General features: G+C 42.4%; 2 protein-coding genes across 2 annotated transcripts in view; both read left to right on the plus strand.

The window, feature by feature from the left end:
* Positions 1 to 25,191, plus strand: part of plxna3 (plexin A3) — a 587,367-nt gene that overhangs the window by 298,491 nt on the left and 263,685 nt on the right. The gene's annotated exons all lie outside the window — the stretch shown is intronic.
* slc6a8 (solute carrier family 6 member 8) overlaps positions 1 to 25,191 on the plus strand; it is a 43,099-nt gene that overhangs the window by 10,059 nt on the left and 7,849 nt on the right. The window contains exons 2-11 of the mRNA XM_066643653.1: positions 4,560 to 4,691; positions 4,876 to 5,140; positions 6,752 to 6,884; positions 12,017 to 12,151; positions 12,517 to 12,620; positions 13,945 to 14,069; positions 22,176 to 22,288; positions 24,044 to 24,181; positions 24,473 to 24,575; positions 25,077 to 25,177. Coding sequence (XP_066499750.1) covers positions 4,560 to 4,691; positions 4,876 to 5,140; positions 6,752 to 6,884; positions 12,017 to 12,151; positions 12,517 to 12,620; positions 13,945 to 14,069; positions 22,176 to 22,288; positions 24,044 to 24,181; positions 24,473 to 24,575; positions 25,077 to 25,177 — 1,349 coding nt within the window. The remainder of the gene's footprint in view (positions 1 to 4,559; positions 4,692 to 4,875; positions 5,141 to 6,751; positions 6,885 to 12,016; positions 12,152 to 12,516; positions 12,621 to 13,944; positions 14,070 to 22,175; positions 22,289 to 24,043; positions 24,182 to 24,472; positions 24,576 to 25,076; positions 25,178 to 25,191) is intronic.

Consider the following 25,191-nt stretch of genomic DNA (forward strand, 5'->3'; position numbering starts at 1 on the left):
ATCTGCATGCTTTAATTTAAGGGATGGTAGCATTTAAGGTAGAATACTCTGGTTCATTTTATGCTAGAATCAATAACGCTAGCTACTGTAAAAAGCACCAGTATGCTAATTCCATGCTTCTTAGCAAATGAGAGTTTTTCAGTGGCTTTGCAAGGTCCAGCAAAGACCGGCTGCTGCGATCTGCAGCTAGTATCCAAGCCAATAGGTCATATATTTGCCAAGGAATACATAATCACAAATCCCATTGGGACACTGTAAGCTCATTCCTCTCAGTGTGTTGATGGAGTGCCCATTTCCATGTGCTGGGTGTTGGGGGAGGGGGCAGTAGGTATTTATAGCCTTCTCTCGTCACTATAGTGCCGAGTGAAATTGAAATTGGACTGCGTTTTCACACCTGTTCCTAAGGACTGTTCTAAGACTTCAAGATTACTGGACAGGGCCATGCAATTGTGCAGTCCTTAGCGTTAGCCTGGCTGGACGCAGTAGCCTTGCAGTAACCCAGCCTGTCCAGAATAGCAGGCTTAGTACATGTTGGTCAAATTAGCCTATCGGTTAGTCTATTTTCTGGACCGGAGTGGCTGGTGTGCTGTATATTACCTGAGGAGCATTAGCTGTGTCTAAGTGTAAGAACAGTGAAAGGGCGCTGAGGTAGTGTTCTCCTCGTGGGAAAGGGCAGTGGATGTACACAAATGTCAGAATGTAAAATTCATGGGCTACATGAGCTAATCTCCAAGAGGCTGAGATCAAGTTCTGACCGCTGTCTCAAATAGACTGAGACTGGACAGTTACATAATATGGACCGCAGTGAGAAAAAAAGAATGGGTCCAGTAGGAAGCATTGTCCTCTTGTTGATTGGTTACAGAAAGTTCCCATGAACATTTACAGTGCTACAAGATAATAAAAATCCGAAAACTGTGGCTGAGATATCACTAATGAACATGTCGTTGTAAAAATGTGAAAAAGAGCAACCACACAAGAGATGCATTGTGGATAAGCTGGAGATAAATGACCTGTAGGGCTCCTTACGAAACACTGATGTGGCCTAATGACTGAAACAGGCTTTTAAAGAGCCCTTATCACGGAAAACCTTTCCTCACAGTTTCAGCTCATTCTAACGGAACATAGGAATGTTCGACCTCAGCACACGACTTTTACACTCTCTTTTATTCAAAGTAGCGCTTCTCTACCACAAGAATTCTGGTTCTTGAACCAGTTTTGTCCCTGATTCTTGGAAATCTGCCTACGTTTCTACCAGTTTAGATGGAAAAAGTGGTGGGCGATATGAGCGCAAATCAGTATCATGATTACATGTACATTTTACCGCAATTATGATTAACGAAAGGTTATTTTCATTAGGTGACGGTGTCGTCTTAATTATAATCAAAGCACAGTACACCCACACCACAGACACTGTGTTTTTCTTTGGTACGAGTTGCTCGTAACGCTTGGTCGGCCATGGCATTTAGGTTACTTCCATGTGTCAGATGGAGCAGAATCATGTGACTACAGCTTGGTAGCGTGGTTTTAAAAGGACAGTACATGAACACATGGGGACATAACAGAATAACACAACAACAATAAAAAAACAGTTAAAAAAATAGGTACAATTGGTATAAACAAGATTATGTCGATTAGAAATTCTGAATGGGGATTTCATCTAATTTTTGATTAACTGCCCAGCCCTAGATGGAAGCCAAGGATTCGTCATCAGTAGGGGGCGATGCGGAGTTGCTTGTTCCAGTGGCTGAATACAGTACCAGAGCCATAAATAAACGGGCAGGGTCATTGTTTATCTTTTCTTTACAATGGGGCAGATCAGAGTGATATATAATACGTGTGTAAATTTTGCAGAGCTCCGAGCCGCCCTGCTGAGCTTGTGAAATGCGTAGAAAAGTAGCCAAAGCAAAGCTCCTATTGTTTAGTTACATAACACATAGTATACGACCATGTACGGGTTTTTTTCTCTCCTACGAAAGTTACATAGTGCAGTTTCTGCCATGCTGAGCCCAGAATAGTATTGAAAGAGTCCATATTTTCCTTATTACAGGTCAATGAAGATGTGGGCCTTTAACAAAGCCAGCAACAAAGCAGTAGTCAGTGTTTCTAAATTATAAAAAGAGGCTGGATTTGATGGTATCCGTGCATAACTTTACACAACTTAATGTGGACCTACAGTAAAGAAGAATGAGCCTTTTTAGCTAAACATCAAAGCTAACCTAAGCATGAAATAGTGTAAATAGCAATGCAAAGGGATTCAACATATTCAAATATATGAGGAGGTCATTTGTTGTGGTGCATGCAGTTGGTCAGTGACAGTAAATGAATGACCTGTTTCCTCAAAAATAAAAGTGCTATTTAAAGCTGTCGGTGTGGGTGAATCCGTCCAGTCTCCTCCGCAGGCAGCATAAACACAAAGCTCAAAGCTTCCAGTAATATTACTGCTACACGAGACACATTAATATCCAGACGCTGGCTGTGTGAGAGAGAGAGAGAGAGAGAGAGAGAGAGAGAGAGAGAGAGAGAGAGAGAGAGACTGATTTGCAAACAAAGAGAATGCTACTGAAATGACTGCTGCTGGATGATGTATGAGAACATGAGTGCCAACCAGAACAAACTCTCTCTCCCGCTCACACGCACAAACACAAAAATGGAACAGAATAGGAAGTGCAATGGTGAGTCACACATTCATAATACATACACACACACACACACACTGCAGAGGCTGGCGTCGTGACTGCTTGGAAGATGAGAGGAATCTAATGCGTAGCATCTCTCACTGTGATGCCTTGTAAAGCACTATGATGAGGAGGAGAGAGATCAGCCATTTTACCCCTCCTACACTCTCTCTCTCTCTCTCTTTCACTCTATCACTTTTTCTCCACTCTCTTTCTCATTCTATTTCTCTTTCGTTTTTGTTTCGTCCCCAGCAGTCCCCCCCCCCCCACTTTTTCCTCAGTGGGTCTCTTTTACGTCACACGGCGGGGTTCCCATGGTCTGAATCGTATTTCTCCTCCCTTGTGGAAAACTGTTGTTAGTCTGACTACACTCTGCATTTTCTTCTCTTTTTTTTCTGAGCTTCTTATCAAAGGCACTGTGTCCTAGCCAAACGCCTCAGTGCCAAACAATGGCACTTACTTTTCTGAAAGGAGCCCATCCTCTGCCTCCAGAGATTCCTGCTCATTCAGAACAGAGGGGTTTTAGAGACATGCTACTGGATCATCATGTGGAATATGATCAGATTAGAGATGGGCCGGTTACCGGTTTTAATGATGTGTTTTGTGGGGAAAAAAATGTGACTGATGTTTGCAGTACACTGTAGTGGAGTGCTGATAATATTTACATTTGTGTAGTTGATTTCATGGTGATATAATGAAATCCGAAGGCAGCGAGTTGGCGTGCCTGCTGGTGTCACTGCAGCACAGCTCTGGGGCCGTAGGGGCCTGGATTCAAGCCTCACTTTGGTGTGTGTGTGTGTGTGTGTGTGTGTGATCCGCTCTGTTGACCAGGGGCGGCCAAAAGTAAAACATCAACTGTAATATGGGAATTATAGAGCATTCTGACTGGGATCTACCTGAATTAGCATTAAATGGGATATAATGGACCAGTGCTGTAATTTTCCACTGAGCTCACTCAGCACCATCGTTGGACAAAAGGCCGGGCAGAATGTGTGTAGCCCATTTGGGAGAAAGATGTTACGCAAGGATGCCACTCACTGTGAACTCTGTTCTCTACTTTCTCTGTTCCCCTCTCCCCATCTCTCCCACATACACACGCATTACCCCCTCTCTTCCTCTTTCACTATTGCTATCCTCTCTCTTCCTCTTGTATTCCCGGTTATTTTACTTTTTCTTTCTCCTTTTCTTTTGCCCACTCACTCTTCTTATTCTGTCTTGCTATTTTTCCTTTCTTCCTCTTCTATATTTCTCCACAAACTCTCTCTCTCACTCTCTCTCTTTCCCCCCTCCCAAGCATGGTGGGTGACATCATCAGGTCTTTTTTATCCAGCATGGCTCATTGTGTCGCTGGATAATCTGCATTAGATTCTGCTGCCGCTGCGGCTGACTGGTTCACAGCCCAAAGCCGACCCCTCCCTCTCTCCTCCTTTAGCCCCGCCCACTCTGTCCTCCTCCTCCTCCTCCTCCTCCTCCCCCCACGGCTCAGGTTCTTCTGCTGCTGTCAGTCTTAGGTCAGTCGGACTGGTGGGTGATTGGTGTAGATGGCTCGATTGTATCGTGGGGGTGTGTGTGTGTGTGTGTGTGTGTGTTATAATGCCGCCAGATCCCCAGCCTCTAGCCTCAAGTTGAGCCATCAAACACTGCACTGGCCACACAGCTGACCACACAACTGCAGAAAATACCAAGCCACAAAATGGTGTCACTGTCTCACAACAAATAAAACATTCATTCTGGGTTCTAGAGTCCTAAACCACAAACTATGACACAAGACCACACAGTCTGTTAAAATCATAAATTATATGTAATTTAATAATTAAATATCAATTTATACTGTCTGATGACTTGTAATAATCTCTCTCTCTCTCTCTCTCTCTCTCTCTCTAGGAGTCTTTCTCATTCCCTATGTGTTGTTTATATTTCTTGGGGGTATTCCTATCTTCTTCCTGGAGATTGCTCTGGGCCAGTTCATGAAGGCTGGAAGCATCAACGTGTGGAACATCGCACCACTCTTTAAAGGTCAGACCTCCATTTTAACATTCAACACTCTCCAACAGACAGCTTTACTACAGAACAGGAGCATGTACTCCATTAGTTATTGTCATGATAGGTAGTAATCAATTCTCATATTCCAAAATAAGTGCAACTGATTGGTCACAGCGCCTCCCTTATATCACAGTGTTCTCCGTGTTGGTTGTTTCAGGTCTTGGCTATGCCTCCATGGTCATAGTGTTCTTCTGCAACACCTATTATATCATGGTCCTGGCCTGGGGTTTCTACTACCTCATCAAGTCCTTCAACTCCACGTTGCCGTGGTCATCCTGCGACAATGAGTGGAACACGGAGAGCTGCATCGAGATCTTCCGCCAGGAAGACTGTCTGAACGGCTCCATCGGTAACTCCAGCTTCGGGAACATGACCTGCGAAGAGCTAGCAAATGGTCGGTCACCCATCATTGAGTTCTGGGAGTGAGTATTTGTTTTATGTGCTATGTTTCTTTGGCAGACAAAGCTTTGTCCACACTGACATTAACCGCAAAACCCTGGAGCTTTTTTTACAGACCATAAGGGACTTTTTGAGAAAGTGGAATGATACTTGGGCTTGATTAGATAAATAAATAAGTAAATAAATAAACAAAAATGGTCATAGTTGTGGTTGGGAACATGGGGATACAAATCTTAGAATAGTCAATGGAAAATTCTTGTCCAGTCAGGAAATTTTAGGCTGTGGTATGTAGAAAGATTCAGCCCTGTGAGCTCTCCCATTGTTAGGCCTTCAGGAGCCGGACTGAAGGCTTTACACGTTATATTAACCAATATAAAAAAAGTGTTCACCCAATGACTTCTGGAAGTTGTAGATACTCCACTGATAATGAGAAGAACTCTACAAGGACTGACGTTTCTAATGTAGGATTTCTGACTGTTTCTGACACAGGAGGCCTAACAGTTTTGGTTTTATCAGGACATCAGCTGGAGTCATAATTAAAGATGTAATTGCATTAATCACTATGTGGTTTCAAAGTACAGGGCTGTTATCAAAGGGGCCGAGTTCGATTTTAATTCTCTCCTGTCAGTCAGCTCCTCTGCCCCTTGCAGTCCCAGCAGACCAATCGTAATTGTCTTCGCTTTGAAGGTCATCTCTTTTAATCTGGTCATGTGGTTCTGCCTTATTGATATGAACTGCAGTAAATGTGCTCCTCGGTCTGTTGCAACTGCTTTTCTTTAATGAGATTTCCTCAGATGTGTATTTCAGAGATGGCTGTGAAGGACCGGTTAATTTACGGTGGTCAGAAGGTTCAGGCAGCAGCAGTGGACTGGCCTTAGAGGCCATTGTAACTAGTTTTCAGGCTTGTGAAGTGTTTCATAGCAACATTTAAAGTGCCCTCCATTAGGAGTCATTAACAGCTTCGGTTTAATGACATTATTACCATTTTAAAAACAGTTGCTCGCGCAGTCTGGCAGACACTGATGCTGTAAACCAGCACTGGGTTTTTATAGAAGCAGGTGGTTGATTTAAAGTAAATCATAACTGAGTCATTTGAATAGACAGGAGTCATTGACTCTCCTATAAAAGCATCTCTTCAAGGAACAATTTCCTACACTCGGAAATCCCTGTATTTTAGTCTATGGAACGTATCCACCTCCATTTGTTTATGATGTTGCAATGACAGCCAGCACTTTCCCCTAGAGAAGTTGAATGAACCCAGGCGGTCAGGGTTGTATCTCGGTCTTACACATATTTTTGTTGTTGTTGTTGTTACTGTGCCAGACAGTGCAGAGCTATCAACAAACGACAGAAAAATGCATCCTTTCAGACCCTTAGTGTTGAGCTGTCTTCTCACAGTGGAAGGATGGACACAAACATGGTCCCTAATCTTCTGTGTAGTCTTCTTGTGCTCCACACCCCAGTAGTTGATGCATGGCCTGATGATGCTCCAGAGCTTATGGAGAATAACGAGGTGTGCGGATACTTTTGGTGTAGCACGGGCAGAATGTGTCTTGTCTGTCTCTGACACATACAGTTTAAAGGCTTAGTCCCCTGTCCTCTTACGGAGCATCCACATCTTCTTCTGTCCTCAGGAATAAGGTGCTGAACATCTCAGATGGTCTGGACAAGCCCGGTGCGCTGAACTGGGAGCTATTACTTTGCCTGCTGGCCGTCTGGGTGATGGTCTATTTCTGTGTGTGGAAGGGGGTGAAGTCAACAGGCAAGGTATGGTCATCATCCCTCCATCTCTCTCTCTCTCTCTCTCTCTGTCTCTCTCTCTCTCTCTCTCTCTCTCTCTATTCTTTAAGCTCTGAGAGGTCTTGATGCAGGTAAAAGTACAGCAGTTACATGGCTACCCTCAAACGCTCTGTATACTTTTAGCTCCATTACGTAACTCCTACTCACTCTGATTAAAGGTACAGCACACTGCATAGCCCTTACTGTTGATTTAACCCTTTTCTCTGTGTACGATAGCTCTCTCACTCCATATCTCTCTCTCTCTCTCTCTCTCCCTCATCCCGTCTTTCTCCTTTTTGCATTTTACTTAGCTTTTGTACTTTCTCATGCTACAGACTGTGCAGAATCTTTACCGAACCTCACTAATACCCCACCAGTTCAAACTCCAGTGCTCCACACGTTATTTCCTATTTCACTGCACATAAATATGGGACGACTTATATCTGTGGCTTTTCGCATCACCAAAGGACTAACCAATGTGACATTCTCCTCTAACTCTCATTCGCATAACTCCACCCACTGCTGCTTCTCCACCGCAGCTGCAGTGGTGAGGCAAATAGGTAGCCATGGCAACGTCACTGGCCGAGGGGGTGTGGTTTGAGCTTTAACAGAGCTCCCTGTCAGGAATCTGGTGCATGATTGGTGGTTGGGGGCGGATTGTCTGCAGTGGGACGTGAGCAGGCTCTCGTGCAGATGGCCAACCGCCAGCATCTCTCTACTGGGGGGAGGGATCACATGAAAGCTCACCAACAGAATGACTCCGGTTTATTTCTGGAGCATGTGCGGCCCCCCTCCCCCTCAGACTTTACAACCACATGCTTATGTTTCACATAGAATAGTCCTACACTGCCCTTGAAAAGTTCACGTAGGACACTTAGGATAGCACAACTATTACAAATAACCCACCTGCTTTTTCCTGTTTTAGAATTTGTCATATACAGGACTCCAAAGTGTGCATCGTTTTTCACAATACTAAAATAAAAAGAGTAACTTTACAGCAGCATTCTTAATGTAATTAAATTATGTGGATTTCTTTGGACAACAATTATACATCACAATTATTGTACATTTTAAGACAAACTGGAAGATACTTTGATATTAATATATTTCATCTAAAAGACCCTGATATTCATATTTAAATCAAGCCTATTTAAATACACTGCTTTTTTTCAGCGCACATCCAAAAAGAAATGCTCAGACCTCATTGTCCACTGAGGTAAATAACTAGAAGAGAAACAGTGTCAGCCCGTGTCACTGACCAGTCTGTGAATTCAGATGTTTAGGATTTAAATACAGATGTACAGATCATGAATTTTATCACCGGATTATGGCCAATTTCCTCCACCGGGTGCTCCGGTTTCCTCCCACAGTCCAAAAACACACGTTGGTAGGTGGATTGACGACTCAAAGGTGTCCGTAGGTGTGAGTGTGTGAGTGAATGTGTGTGTCTGTGTTGCCCTGTGAAGGACTGGCGCCCCCTCCAGGGTGTATTCCCGCCTTGCGCCCAATGATTCCAGGTAGGCTCTGGACCCCCCGCGACCCTGAATTGGATAAGGGTTACAGATAATGAATGAATGAGTTACGATGTTCCGTGGTTACGACACATCTCCCATTTACTGTATAAAGCCTTGTTTCGACTTAAGTGGTTTTGCATCGTAAACGTCGTAACGTGAACTTCGTGTGTGGTGTGCGCGGCGCGGCGGAAGAATACACGGTTACGTGTCTTGGTACCGAGGAGGATAGGTGTTAGGATAGGATAAGTGCTTACAGTATGTTATTTACGTACAGTATGTACGTATGTTCCGACTTACACTGAAAATCGGTTTACGACGCGACGTAGGAACGGATCAACGTCGTAAGTCGAGGACCCCCTGTATAATACTTTAATATTTGTTGTCACTATATGTAGTAAATACAGTAATACTGCGTAAATACACCATTTGGCAAAAAAAAAAAGCGTAGTATGTACGCAAGCAATTAACGTAAAATTAATGTTTATTATTCTGTCGAAGTTAGTCTGATGTGTACCTTGAAATACAGCATGAGTGGACTTACATGCCTCACATTACACAGTAAACTTGCAGCACAGATCAGCCAGAATCAAAATAATACACTGGCCAGCTGCTGAGCCCTCTCTTGGCTGATTCTGATCTGTTTGAACACGATTGGACAGGTTTTCCAAACAAGACGTGTTAACCCATCCTCTACAGACAATACATACTTCAGCAGGGAACTTTAAGTTCATCCTTTTGTTTATTTGCCGTTATGTGTAATCAGTAACTGTGCATCAAAGATCGTAGATATACGTTCTAGACCACTGAGAAATCCCAAAAAACTTGCTGTCTGACCAGGGCTGCCAAAACTGTTGCCCACCATTGTACACACCATGGTCTGTTTAAAGAGTGTCCATACACAGTCTCAGTGTTTGACCAAAGCCCAGCTCTGAGGCCTGCGCTACCCCAGTGAACAAGGCAGTAGTAACTCTAATGCAGTAGCACAGCAGGAGCCCATCACTCCTCCATTAAAACACAGTGGAGGAGTACGTGAACCCCAACTTCCCCGTTAAAAACAAATTTACTCACCATCCTACTGCTCTGAAGGGCAACACACACTTTTTGGTCAGACACAGAGCCTCATTTTCTATCCACACTACACATAGATGACATTATCACTGTCATAACGAAGCGTTGTATCTTTGTATTTTGCTTTTTGAACAAAGAGGCTTTTATATAATTTGAAATCATAAGCTACTTCTTACACTGTGACATAAACCACTCGCTCCACCTTAAACCTAACCGTATCCCCTTGATTAAGACTAAAGCTAGGCTTGAGAGCGCACTGGTTAGGGGATACGGTTAGGTTTAAGGTGGAGCGAGTGTTTGGTTTAAGGTCACGTTTATGGTTCAGGGCTGAGGTTGAGGTTTTGAGAGGTGTTAGTTGTGGTGCTCTGTCTGAAGGATGTGGTGAGAGATATAATCAAGTCTCGGACGGTTTAATGGTCCTCTCTCTCGCTCTGAGCTCCACAGTCAGTGTCAGAATTCATTAGACCCTAGCTCGACTCAAGGCTATGTGTTGTGATCAGGGGCAGTGATGAAAAATAGAGGGTCAGACATTACAGAGAGAAAACAGGACACATGGAAGATTAACCCTTAGAGGTCTGTCATTTCTTTTAATTGGGCTATTTCTGCGCAATGATGTTTTTCGGTATTACAAGATTAAATACGCCCCCTCGCCTTGCACCCAGTGATTCCGGATAGACCCACCGCAACACAATTTTACAGACAGTGAGAAAAAATTATGTTTCTTTTCCAGCAACATGTTTGATTTATGATATTACATGGTATTTATTAAAAATGATGTTGTCTGTATTTGCTGCAATAACAGATTCTGTTAGTGAGGTCAAATTGTTGGATGATTAGTTCTGAATCAATCCCAAATAAGCTCCCACAGTGGAACATGTGACCACAATTTATTTGTACTTATTTATTTATTTATTTATTGGAGCTGTTCCATTAAGCCCTGAATAGTGGCCCTGTCTCTAGGCTTCAAGGTGTCATCAAGAGTTCAGTTCATTCTCCCTCAGGTCTCTGAGAGCATCTGGGCTCAGCCTAGGCCGTCCTCCGCCACAAGAACAAGCCGAGTCTGTGCATAATAATAATGCTCTGCTGTAGACAGCTCATGCAAGAGGGGGTGGGGGGGCTTGGCTATGCATGACTGTCCTACTTTCAGATGAGTATTTGGAGCAAGTGGAAGAGTCTGTCAGGGTGCCGCTGCCCAGAGAGCTCATAAACAGAACAGTGTCATTGTGAGAAACAAAAAAATCGAAACGCAGCAGAGAACTTCCTACGAAGTTGTGTTTCTGGGTGCGAGGTTCAGGGAGTTTAAATGCGGTGCTGATTAGATAAAAAAACACCTCCATACATTATCTGCGATGATCTAATAGAGAAGGTATAAGTCCTACGCCGTATACGTGTGAAACTGTGTGCCCAGCATGTGATTGACCCTGTCGTTGCAGAAAAAATGCCAGCTCCAGAATGATAATGAGTTTCTCACAGTCATAACGACACCTTATCAAATACACTATGGGCATATTTAGCTGATAAAGCTCTTTATCGCTAGCCAAGGCCTCCAGAGCTTTGCCTAACAAATAGCCTACCAACCGTCCTAAAAAGGCAGATGGCTTTTCAGCAAAACAGGACAACACTTGGGAGGAAGCAGTGAATAGACAACAAAACAAGACCATATACGATGGATTTAAAAATATGGGAAAAATAAGCTAGCTAGCTGACCAAAGTAAACTTGTGGGCTCCATTATCAGTGCTGAGTGCCAGAGGGAAATAAAGTCCACTGGCTCTAGACTGTGGAGAGCAGCAGGCTGTGGAGGGTGTTGGAGCTCCACCCAGTACCTTTGGACGAGTTGGAATGTTGCTTGTGTTTCACAACATCTACGCTTGACCTCCACTAATGTGGCTGAATGCCATCAAATTCTCATAGAAATGTTTCAATATTTCATCAAATGCCTTCCCAAACTCAAAATAATGACAAAATAATGTTTGTTTATCTGGTGGGAGTTGACCCAGGTCACATTATATTTGGACAGCACCGACCCCTAAGTTCACTCGACCTCTGTCCCCTCCAGGGGCTCGCGGAACATGCGCAAATGTAGAGATGGAACAGCCCAGAGGGGGAAGTCAAAGAGGTTTTGTCAAAGTTATTACAACTTTAAACATTATTGGAACCGTTTATAATGTTTTGAAGAAGAAGCTGGTCCTTTATTGATCCCCTTAGGGAAATTACTTCTCTGCATTTGACCCGTCTGTGGCAGTGAGTACACAAACAAACAGGTGAGCCATTCTTCACAAACACTAGGGGCAGTGAACACACACACAACTGGAGCAGGGGGCTGCCAAAAACACCTCAGCGCCCGGGGAGCAGTTTTGGGAATAGGTGCCTTGCTTAAGGGCACTTATCCTTGCCGGTCCCTGGAATCGAACCAGCGACCCTCCAGCCTCAAGCTCGCTTCTCTAACCTCAAGGCCACGGCTAGAAAGTTAGAAAATATTCAAATGAGATCTCCTTCTTAAGGTTTTTTTTGTGTGTGTGTGTGTGTTTCCTTTGCAGATTGTGTATTTCACAGCCACGTTCCCATACGTCGTCCTGATCATTCTCTTGGTCCGAGGGGTCACACTTCCTGGGGCCACAGATGGGATCCTGTACTATCTCAAGCCTGACTGGTCAAAGCTAGGAGAGCCACAGGTGAGTCTTTTAAATTCAGACCCTTTTTACTATCTTTCACGCACGTTTATGTACATTTTCTTGTCCCGCCCTTATGTCACTAGCTCTATTTGTGAAGCCGTCTACTGTTTGAGGCTGCGTTTTCAAGGACATCATAAGGTTTACTGATACACATCACTGGAGATGATAAAGATTTAAATAAACTTGAAACAAAAGGACTTCTTAACAGTGACCAGTAACTGTTACCCCAGTAATGAAAGTTTAAAGATGTTTGCTGTGTGTACTCTTCTTTGTTTCCTGGTTTGTTGGGACACTTGAGATCAGATGTTCTGTAGCTCCCATCGATTCTCATGCCATCTTTATCTCTCTCTCTCTCTCTCATTCAGGTGTGGATCGATGCTGGCACACAGATCTTCTTTTCTTACGCTATCGGCCTCGGAGCCCTCACGGCTCTTGGCAGCTACAACCGATTCAACAACGACTGCTACAAGTACGTTATGGCGCTGGACTGCTTAGTTTTTTCTTTCTGTTGGAGTCACCAGATGGTGACTGTAGCCTCCTTCCAGTGTCCTCCAGTCTGGGAGGGTTTTAATGAAGTGGAGATGTGCTCTTGTGTAATAGCCATGAGGATCACGTACAGTAACCACAAAGGAAAGTCTTACTTCATTTCCCTGGAAACTGAGGTCACTTGATCTGAAGCAGCTCTTTTTGACATGAGCATGACCTGATTGCTTAATATTAGTTGTTAGGCCTGCTGCACCTTCATCTGAGGTTCATCTGTCAGGTTGCGCATTACTACTACGAGCATAAGGCTGCAACCGTGTGGCAGGTTTATCATATTGTATACTGCAAATGCAAAATGAGTTGTATACTGAACTATCCTAAAAGCCATTGAGGTGATGAGGTTAGGGTTAGGACTAAATTTGACAGTAGGTGGGGGTAGTGGTGTACTACCACTACTGTCACTATAGTCACTGTGCTGGTATCCTCAATAAGGGAACCTTAATAAGAGAAAGTGTGTTCTCCCTGTGTCAGCATGGGTTTCCTCCGGGTGTTCTGGTTTCCTCCCACAGTCCCAAAACAAACGCTGGTAGGTGGAATGGCAAGTCAGAAGTGTCCATAGGTGTGAGTGAATGTGTGTCGTCCTTCTGAAGGACAGGCGCCCCCTCTAGAGAGTGTTCCTGCCTTCCGCCCTGTGATTCCGGGTGGACTCCGGACCCACCGCAACCCTGAACTGGATAAGCGGTTATAGACAGTGAATGAATAATAAGGGAAAGTACAATATTTTATAATAATTGTGGGTTTTAGAGTTGTGTTGATTTCATACGCCCCGTTACATCATTTCTCAGATCTATAATGAATGCTTGCTAATATTTAACTCTCCTAGAAAAGAGAATGAGTATGTACACTGTAATACACAAGCAACAATCCCTGGGCAAGACTCCTAACTGTATATTTGCCCACATCTGTAATTGTTTATACCTCTGGATAAGCGTGTCTGTTAAAATGCCATTAATATTACGTTTTTGGGATCATGGGAATGCTATCGTTCATATAATCATCCATAGCATCCGATTGGTCAATGTGTACACAGCACAAAATAAAGCTTTTAGTGATGGGTCAGAGCAATAGTCCTTAAGCGAGCCTCCTTATAAAAGTATGTATAAAGTGCTGGGGCCTAGAAAAATCAATCACGCACCACTTTTTCATGACTTGCTGTAATGCACAGCTCTGATATTTCTGTATCGATCAACGAAAGCAGATACTGCGAGACAATGCGAGACGCTGACTCTTATTTTGCCGGCTCTTCACAGGGATGCATTCATGTTGGCCCTGATCAACAGCGGAACCAGTTTCTTCGCTGGCTTTGTGGTCTTTTCCATCCTGGGCTTCATGGCGTCCGAGCAGGGGGTGGACATCTCAAAAGTGGCCGAGTCGGGTAAGAGTCCAGCAGTGCTCAGTTTAAATGCATGCTGTATTAAGGGTTTGAAGACACTTATCTGTTTGAATGAATTGTTAATTCTCTCTGGAGTTAAATTATTGAAGATGCACTGCCATGTTCAGGTACTTGTTTCTCCTGCTCATGACCTGATTCATCTACTAAAGGCCTTTGTAACTTGTTGGATCAGGTTTCTTAGAAAGGAAAGAAAACATGAAACGGTGCAAAACATCTGCCCCCCTCCCCCCTGTATAATATAACTGTATACTCCATACAGTGTGCCACTCTGGCCAATTTCACGCTGCCTGAGATGATTGTGTCTGAAAGTGTTAAATAATTAAGTCAAAATCCAGTTGTTTGGAGTCCACACAGGAGAATGCTTTTCAGAGGCTGGGGCCGAATAGCACTACATTATTTATGGAATTCATTTCTAATTTACATCAGCTACATCCACAGAACGATGGGGCAGAAAGTGGGGTACATGTAATGACCATGCCCTGCAGACATGTTATAAACGAGGCTGTAGGTTCTGAAACGTGAATGAACTGAGAAATGTTTTATCTGTGTGTATACTGTTCAATACTGTTCAGATTCAGAGACCCCTCCTTAATTAAATTCCAGCCAAAGCAGTTATAACATGAAAGGAGTACGGTAAACGATATCTGTATTAAAATAATGTTATAAAGAACTCTACACGGGTGGATATTACCTGTAATTCTGTAGTCTTTCGTGTGTCCAACTTTTATTGCCAGTTCCACTCTGTCAGGGGCAGGGTTTTGAAGAAATCTGAGGGGATATTTCTCCACTCCTTTAAAGTTCAGAATTAGAAGATGCTTCTCATGATATGGATCAATCCCAAACATATTTAGTGATGTTCAGATCTGGGCTGAGAACAGTAGTGAGTGCTTTGTTTGATTTCCAGATTAACATTTTTTGTATTTATTGCCTATATACGTCTTTTTAGTCATTTTAGAACATCGGTGTTTAAACACTGATATTTCCCTCATTTTTAACTCATAATTTTATACAATTATATTATAAATAAATCAGTAATACATTAATAATAATGGATGTTTAATGCATAATTTGACTGGAAATTAAATAAGAGAGGTGGGGGTTCCTGAGTTTGGGACATTAGAGTATGTACTGAACAACTGTAAATGTAATGAGGGGATATTATAGTGTGTGTGTGTGTGTGTGTGTGTGTGTGTGTGTGTGTGTGTGTGTGTGTGTGTGTGAAGATGAATGAGGGTATGAGGGTAAAGAGAAATGAGTCTGTGTTATATTCATTTTAAAAATGTATGTTGCCAGAATCTTAAAGTTAAATACTTGTCTGTCTCTGAGAGAGAGTGAGAGAGAGAGCGAATGTATGTTGTGTTTGTGTATGTGTGTATATATACGTGTGTGTGTGTGTGTGTGTGTGTGTGAAAAGAGAAAATGCTTGAGATAAAAAGCCAATCCTCCATGCACTTTGCATCCATCCTTAATGACATCCTCATTTACAGCACTCACATGATGGATGAATACAGTTTTACATTTGCACTTTATTAGTCTCTCAGTGTCACTGTTTCAGTAAACTACAGTGACTTGAATCATTTTATAGTGCTGACAAATTAGAACTCATTGTTCATTAGAGAGAAAGATACAGAAATGTATAAAGCCTGACCCTGAATCTGGTTTCCACTCCTGCATTTTATGGTCACTGTTAGTTTACTGCACTTTCAGTGATTGGCCAGTGGTAGTGTTTTCACTCGAAACATGTCATTAGCCATTGGCTTATTCGTTATCCTTCTAATTTTGGCCAATCTTTATCTCAGTTTTATGAGGTAACCTGAGGAACTTTGGTGCACTCGCACTATATTTTAAAGTTATTGCTTCTCTTGTACACACTTAAAAATTAAGATTCTTTATTTAAGCAAATGGTTCTATATATAACCTTGAACACTTGAAGAACCTTTTGAATGATTAAAAGGTACTTTAGCATCATGAAAGTGTTCTTCAGATTGATGACATTGTGCTATTGATGGTTCTGTACAGCACCTTTTAGAAAAGTGTTCAGTATGGCACCAGAACCTTGTAGAACCATCATTTCTGTGTGTACCAAAATGTCTTAAAAATTAACGTTATTATTTAACTTAAAGGCTAAGCACCACTTAATGGACCTCCATGAATATTTCACATTATTTTAGTTACTGACAGATATAAGTATGAATTAAAATGAAAATAGCAGCTTAATTTGCTTTAAAACTGACAATTTTATTTAAATGACAGAAAAACCCGAGCTCGCTACGGAAATTATTGAACGTAACCGTGACGTCACTGGTGGACAACAGCTGAACAACGCCGCGGTAAAACACCGTTATGACTGACTGTTATGACAGTATCTAGCTAAATAACCAACATTATTCATGACAATAGCCTAGCAATAAGCTAAACTCAAATGTAGAGGTACCGTTATTCTTGTAAATGTGATCGAAGTCGAACTCGAATTCATCCGACACTATAAACCTCCGTAATGCAGCTATGTAGCCGAGTATAATCTGAGCCACCGAGTTTAGCGAGTCAAGCTAACGTTAACTAACACCAACTAAAACAGGCGAAGTGAGTGTCCTTACCCTGTTTACCTCCATGTTACAGAGGCTCTTGAACACCTTTCGTTGGTGTCCTTACATGCCCATATTGTTGGAAAAGCGCCAGTGAAATGAGCTACAGATAACGGAGTGAGCGGATGGTCCTTTCCAAAGTGCCCGTTTAAAGTTGACAAATTTAGTCCATTTTCTGGATATTTTGGGATCTTTGGGCCATTTGTTCACAGATGTCCCACTGTACATTGAATGATTGCAGCCAAAAACAACACACCTTTTCCTCATTTTGCATTAAATTAAATGCAACTTCTAGAGTTGTTGTCCACCATCTACGTCACAGGCAAGACGCCTATTAGAGTTTCCGAAAACCGTTGGGGGGGGACCAACGGTCTTTTAAACCTTATTCCTTGAATTAGTAAGAAATAACATGTTTTCTGACTATCAATAAACACAAGTTAGGAACTCAAATTCCCCTGTATTTATTTGTTTGACACTTTAATATTGCTGGTACTTAGCCTTTAACATCATTATTAGCTTCCTTTTACTTCTGTATTTTAAAAATCCAAATGATTTTCCATTAATATATTTAAAATGCCAATTTAATCAACAATCAAGTTCTTCCATTGTGTTTTCAGGAAATGAAGAGTACTGTAGGAGTGAGTTGTTGTTGTGTAAATAACAAATGAAAAAACTATAACCAGTGAATCGCTGCCTTACAAAGCAGTGATTACAAAAATCTGATTTAAAGTTTGACTGCAGCATAGTCTTATTATAACCTTATAATTGGTCTTTTCTGGCTCCTGTCTATGAACAGAACCATAGTGTTAAGGCACCTCCAGTGTTCTTCTTCAGTGATTTTTTGTTCTAAAATCGCAGAGTGTATTTTGAGCAGTCATTTTTTTGCTCATCCTAAAATTGTTCAGTTTCATAGATCAGTTCTTAGGCCAGAGGTAATGTAGTCTCAGAACAGTCCAGCTGCACTCCTTAGCCAGCAGAATACGTCAGAAAAAATTATGATTCCATGCAAACGTATATCTTCTTGTGAAAAACAAACACAGCTGAGCTTAAATGCTGTGGTGTGCACTACTTTCTGCACAGTTTCTAACAATGATGAAATCTACAGCTCAGTTTTTAAGAAAACTTTTGGCAGTATGTATTTGTTTAATTCTGTTTAATTCTTCCATCATCTGAAGCACACTGCTAGCTTTTAATGGTGCATTGTAAATAATAAACACAATCTACAGGTTCAATACCACTGTGCCTGCCCAAGTCCAGAACAAATTCTGAATATGCTCTAGAATAGGCAGCAGAGTAAAGTCCCCTGGTAACTCAATGAAAGCTCATATGAACCTAAACTCTTCAGTCTGAGCTCCTGTAGGCTTTCCTTTAAATCTGGACGTCATTTAACAACAGTGATTTGACTGTGTCTAGTGTGGAATGCTGATGCTTTCAAGTATGCTTTGCAACAGTGTTAATGCATGCAAAATGATGCTTTTACCATGCATGTCACATAGTCTGTAATAACTTTGAAATACCATCTGTGTCCCTTGCATCCCTTTAAGAAAGAAAAGAAAACAATGCACTTTCAGAATAACCCTTATTATTTTATCTAATTAAACATTTATATGTATTTATTATATCTTAGGTCACAAATTGCTCCACAAGGTGATTTAAGACAGACATGAACACCGTTACTGATGTTTCACCCGAGCTGGTACACTAGTGATATATGATCCAGTAATAATGCCATAAAGTTATGGTGTAGGTTTTTTTTGCTAAATTCAGTAGATATTTTAGTATGAATCAGTGGACGAATCCTGACCTCTCCACTTGGCACCAATGATTCAGTTACAGTTAACGTCAGGTGTAACATACAGGAGGTCCTCCGGTTACGTCAGTCCAGAGTTACGATGTTTCGTGGTTACGACACATCTCCCATTTACTGTATAAAGCCTTGTTTCGACTTAAGTGGTTTTGCGTCGTAAACGTCGTAACGTGAACTTCGTGTGTGGTGTGCGCGGTGGAAGAATACACGGTTATGCGACTTGGGACCGAGGAGGATAGGTGTGAGGATAGGATAAGTGCTTACAGTATGTTATTTACGTACAGTATGTTCCGACTTACACCGAAAATCGGTTTACGACACGACGTAGGAACGGATCAACGCCGTAAGTCGAGGACCCCCTGTATAATATTATACACTTCTGCAGATGTAATAGAGTATACCTTTTGACAAATGCACAATCATTGTAATCCCTAAGACTTTCCCCTTCATTTCAGATGCCACACATCATCACACCCAGCATTGTTTCACTAAAGTGGACTTAATTTGTGTAGTCATCAGTCTGGATTTATTTAGGCACAGAGTTTAAGTCATTCTACCTTTTTTCAGCTTAATACAACAATATCAGTCTCCCACATTTAATGAGAAATGCCAACGTAGTGATTTGACAAGAACTATTGAGATTCGGTGAGAACGTAACTGACCTGCCCATCAAACAGCATGGGGATGTGTTTTCACTGGACGTACCTCATCAGTCAGTATCTTCAACTTTATCCCAAGTGTTTTTCTTCATATTCTACATTAGGCTAATTTGGCCTGATTGTGACTGGGTCGTATTAAACTGCAGTGTTTACACAATTCATGAATCGATCTGAAATGAACCACTCTTTGAAATGGAGAAAGAAGTCAAACTGAAAATATTGGAATATTAATAATTCACCATAATCAATGCATTCCTCAAAGCTCCAGATCGCTGAGCCTTCAAAAGAACTTGGATAAAGACTTTTTTCCCTGTACACTGTAAAAATGAAAAGTGGTGCATTGATTTTAGTTCATTCCAATTTGTGCGTCATTTCCACGTCGTTTAATGAGGTATAGCTACTTTTTGATCTAATCTGCTGCTGCAGAATTGGCGTTGGCCATTCTCCAATCCATAATCAGTGGTCAGAACTTTCACAGAACCACTTCACTTTGCCTAAAAGATGTCTTACAAGTGGATTGTAGTGTGTAACACTGCTGCACTTGTGTTTGCTTCTTAGTTCCTACAGAAACACCACAGTGTACCATTTAGTGTCCTTGGGCAAGACGCCTAATGTAGAATATATCTGTAACATAGTTAAGAGTAGTAAGTCATTCTAAGTACGAATGCGTTAATGAAATACAGACACTAGATTCGAGCACCTAACAACGAGGCCAGTGCGGTGTGTTAAAGGAGATAATTTAGTTACACTTTAAATCAATTGAATTCAATCCATGTGTTTTGTTTCAGTGCTGAAGGAACACTTGGTCCATGCATGATCTAAAAGCACGGTCCGTCCCACACACACACACACACACACACACACACAGTTTCACCTTGCGGCAGTGGAGCAGCTCAGTGCAGGACTTGTTGAGTCTGGGGACAGGACTGTGTGTTCTACACCCAGAGAAGAGAGACAGGGAGGGGGAGAGAGGAGGAGAGAAGAGGAAAGGGAGATAGAGGACGAAAGGGAGAAGCAGCGGATGTATGTTTCATGGTTTCCGTTGTGTTTTAGAGTTTCTAAAGTCACCTTCATTCTAATATTACACTGACTCTGTTGGTGATGGGACATTGGCTTCGCATCACAAGAAACAGTGTGCTCTCACAGTGCACTGAAATAAACAGATTGCTTCCAGTCTGTGTTCTTGTTTGAGAGAATGAGACAAGATATGTGTGTGTGTGTGTATGTGTGTGGGTGTGTGTGTATGCCCTTGTCTGTCCTTGTGATGTCTAATCTGTGTGTGTGTGTGTGTGAGTCCTATATGAATAATGTGTGGAGCTGTTCTATGTGAGTGTGTCCTAGGGGAAGAAAAATATAACCTCCAATCTGCTCGTGTCATTACTGTGTGCGTTGATAGACATGCTACCTAAACCCACAGGGGCTTTTATATCCATTTTTTAAATTTTTTTTCATCCAGAATCCATTCAGGTCACAGAGATAGTGGACCAAAAAAAAAAAAAAAAAAAAAAAAGCAGATTTCCCCGTTATGCCTTTGATGCTTTGATACTAGTTATCCTTGATTGTCTTCAGTCCGGTTCTGATATCTTGTGATTCATATCTATTCATTGATTATCTCTATTATTATCTATATTTTGGCTTTTAAGTATTAATTTAAGGATTATCTAACCAGGAACTTTGCCTCTTGAGATGTGCACATCTCGATTTCAAGAGGGCTCCTGGAGCTGACTGCCAATGCAGGTAAACCTCTGACATCTAATGTCAGCATTTACACCTCTTAATACAGCCCAGCCCAGAGTTATGCCTTTAGTTACTGTAGCTGTGGGGCGAATTATGGCCTAGCGTAGGCAGACAGGGCCTTTGCATTAGCGTAAGTAGCAGTAAACCCGTCCTCTGATACAGGAGCATGGTGGAAATCCAGATGAATAGGAAGCAAGACGTTTGCTCAGTTTGCTCATATGCGCCACCTTCAGTATCCTCCAGACGACCCAGTCTAACCCCACTAAACCCAACACTATTAAAAACCCACATTAATAACATCCAACACTAACCGATGAGTGAAAGCCAGCAGATCTGAGACATCCCCCCCCCCACCCCCCAAAAGGCAGAGATTGGTAGTAGTTTGGTTTAGTGTCCATTTGAATCAGCAGTGGCTTTTATAGCACAATTCATAAGAACGAGTTAAGTCCACATCAGATTGTTTTAATAATAGATTTAAACACTACTTCAGGACGGATGAGCAATTCTATTCCATTCAGCACATGATAAATGATATAATACAGCAAAGCTACAGGAATATGACCATGTGATATTGTTATATTGAGTATATTATTGTTGTATCCAGTCCTGTCCATCACCTCAGGAATTTAAATCCCATTTTTGCTTATTTTTTAAAAAATGGAACAGCTTTGTTTAAATTTGACTCATTGCAAACTAACAAATGCCAATAACCGTGGACCTGAGTGGTTAGTAATTGTTAGTATCTGTAGGCTCCTATAATTGGCTCCTGTAAAAACATAACCCTTACTCAAACAGAGCTGAGAATACGCCCCTGTGTTATACACATTTTGACTGAAACGCATGACTGGGCCCTTCCTTTGCCAAAGCCTAACACCAGTAGCCACTGAACACAAACAAAATGACACCTCTCACGACTAACCCGCCTGATTGTGAATGAGAACGCCACTCTCATTAGGCACAAAACAATAATAATGATAATAAAAAATACAACACACATAACAATTCAGACAAGAGCAGCCCCCTTTATTACACACACATTTTCATTCAGGTGCTTTCTCTCTCAAATCCCCTCCCCCTCTCTCTCTCTCTCTTTCCCCCCTCTGTTGTTTTCTTTCTCTCTCTCTTTCTCTCTTTCTCCTTCTCTCTCTCTCTCTCTGTCTCTCCCTCATTCTTTCTCCCCCTGACCCTTTCTTTCTCTCTTTGTCTCAGTGCAGTTGGTGCTGTATGTGTGTAAGTGTGTAGGTGTGGATTGAGTGTTCATTGGCCCGTGGTGATGAGTGTATTTTTATGCTACCTACAGGGCCTGGCCTGGCGTTCATAGCGTACCCTAAAGCCGTGTCTCTGATGCCTGTGGCTCCAGTCTGGGCTGCCCTCTTCTTCTTCATGCTGCTACTGCTGGGGCTGGACAGTCAGGTCAGTGACCTTCCATCACACTCCCCCTTTAAACATGATTCAGGGAGGTTCATCAGCAAGCAGCATGTTGTCACCCCAAGCATCTGCTAGAGGAGCGTAAAGGATCCAGCAGTGGAAATGCCTTTTCTGGATTGGATGAATCTCCTTCCAGTACGTGTAGAATGAGTTTGATTGGTTGTGTGATTTAAGAATAATCATCTACTGTTAGAACCTAATCTTACTAATGCCCCTGAGTGCAATCATATCTTCAAAGCAAAATCCAATGAAGAGAACTCCTCACAGAAGAGAAGAGGCTTGCAACAAAGAGGGCAAAGTTTTGGCTTAGATGCATCAGGCTTTGTTGATTAAGCAGGATAAATTTATTTTATAATCTGTTATTTCATGCTTTCTGGTAAGTTATGCACTGAGGAATAGATTTGTGGGTCTTTATGAGGATCCCACAGAGACTAAGTGGATAATACACAATTTAAATGACTGTCTGTGAGGAGTGTGGTGTGTTCTCCCTGTGTCTGTGTGGGTTTCCTCTGGGTGACTGTCTGTGAGGAGTGTGGTGTGTTCTCCCTGTGTCTGTGTGGGTTTCCTCCGGGTGACTGTTTGTGGGGAGTTGGTGTGTTCTCCCTGTGTCTGCGTGGGTTTCCTCTGGGTGACTGTCTGTGAGGAGTTGGTGTGTTCTCCCTGTGTCTGCGTGGGTTTCCTCCGGTTGACTGTCTGTGAGGAGTTGGTGTGTTCTCCCTGTGTCTGTGTGGGTTTCCTCTGGGTGACTGTCTGTGGGGAGTGTGGTGTGTTCTCCCTGTGTCTGTGTGGGTTTCCTCCGGGTGACTGTCTGTGAGGAGTGTGGTGTGTTCTCCCTGTGTCTGCGTGGGTTTCCTCCAGGTGACTGTCTGTGAGGAGTGTGGTGTGTTCTCTCCGTGTCTGTGTGGGTTTCCTCTGGGTGACTGTCTGTGAGGAGTGTGGTGTGTTCTCCCTGTGTCTGCGTGGGTTTCCTCCAGGTGACTGTCTGTGAGGAGTGTGGTGTGTTCTCTCTGTGTCTGTGTGGGTTTCCTCCGGGTGACTGTCTGTGAGGAGTGTGGTGTGTTCTCCCTGTGTCTGCGTGGGTTTCCTCCGGGTGACTGTCTGTGAGGAGTGTGGTGTGTTCTCCCTGTGTCTGCGTGGGTTTCCTCCGGGTGACTGTCTGTGAGGAGTATGGTGTGTTCTCCCTGTGTCTGTGTGGGTTTCCTCCGGGTGACTGTCTGTGAGGAGTGTGGTGTGTTCTCCCAGTGGTCTGTAGGCCCTTAAGGCCATCCGTCTTGCTGCATTCAGCCTGAAGTGTAAACTAAATGTCCAACGCAAGTGACAAATAGAGCAAAAAGTCAGACTAAAGAAACTGTTAAAAAAAAACCTGTCTGACGCCAACATGAAAATCCCCCGTGGTTGTGTATGACACATTATCCACTTCCACTTTGGATGCGGATGGATCTTGAGGCTGGGGTTTTATGGCTTTTACTGTTTTATGTCACATGTATCTGTAGTTTTGGCATTTACATTTGCTTCAAAATATCATTTGTTTAGAGAGTATTGTATCATACCAGCTGGCCATCGTAAAAGCCTGACCTGGAACCTGGATCCAAGTTACAGATTTGAAGAACTCTGAGAGGGGAAATAACCCCTCTGACTCTCCCTCCACATCAGTGGTATTTTAAGAGACACACTAACTTCAGCTGCACTTACGGTATCTTTCTGAAATCTGATGTTAAATTGTTTTCTCTTCTTTTGCAGTTTGTTGGAGTGGAAGGTTTTGTAACTGGCATTCTTGATCTTTTCCCTGGAAAGTATTACATGCGCTACCGTCGAGAAATCGCAGTGGCGATCTGTTGTTTATTGTGCTTCATTATAGATCTCTCCATGGTTACACAGGTAAATGACCCTCATAAATTGTGCATTCATTAACAAAGCCTAGCTGTTATTGAAATCGCTGTTCTGTTACTGTCAACTGTCACACATCACATTCTCAGATGGCGGAGAACCTCACTAATATAAGAGAGGGGAAGCCTGCCCAAAGTAAACAATGGCCATGTGTTATGTAAATTAATGATTGACTTATGATTCATTTGCATTTTTATACACAGTAGTAGGACTATTGCAGGTTAATCACTAATTTATTACAGGGACTCTGACCTCGGTGTATTTGTTTGTTTGTGTGTCTAGGGGGGGATGTACGTCTTCCAGCTTTTTGACTATTATTCAGCCAGTGGTATGACCCTGTTGTGGCAGGCATTCTGGGAATGCGTGGTTGTCGCCTGGGTTTATGGTAAGCCGCTACTTAATGCATGATAACTTCCAATTTTAAGTCTCTTTCACTTGGGTTCCACACACAGTGCACCCAAGGTAGTGAATTTAAATAGTGATTGATGTAGTATTGTGTGTAACATCATAGCTCTCCATTTGTCAGAACAGGGTTCAGTGCTAAACCCTGGTAATAACCACACGACTCCGTATCACTGCCAGTCCTTGGGCAAGATTCTCAACTACAACATCGTTTTTAAAAAAGCTATAGAAAATAGTGTCTTCTCAATGCTACAAATGGAAATGTTACCAACTGCACTACAAAGGGAGTAGGGGGTTATCTGGGTTCAGTCACAGTTATATTTTCTTTCTTGTGAATGTTCACAGCTTATTCACTAAAGCAGACGTTTTCAACTTCAGCTCCGAGGCACAGTGATACATTATCTCTGTTCTAGAAGAAACCCAGTCACACAGTTAACGCATGGTCCTGCTCTGTGTGTGTGTGTGTGTGTTTATATATCTTCAGGTGCTGACAAGTTTATGGATGACATCGCCCGTATGATCGGTTACCGGCCTTTCCCTTGGATGAAGTGGTGCTGGTCATTTATTACTCCATGTGTTTGCATGGTGAGAGTCCATTT

This window comes from Hoplias malabaricus, chromosome 14 (assembly GCF_029633855.1).
Source record: "Hoplias malabaricus isolate fHopMal1 chromosome 14, fHopMal1.hap1, whole genome shotgun sequence".
Classification (NCBI taxonomy): domain Eukaryota; kingdom Metazoa; phylum Chordata; class Actinopteri; order Characiformes; family Erythrinidae; genus Hoplias; species Hoplias malabaricus.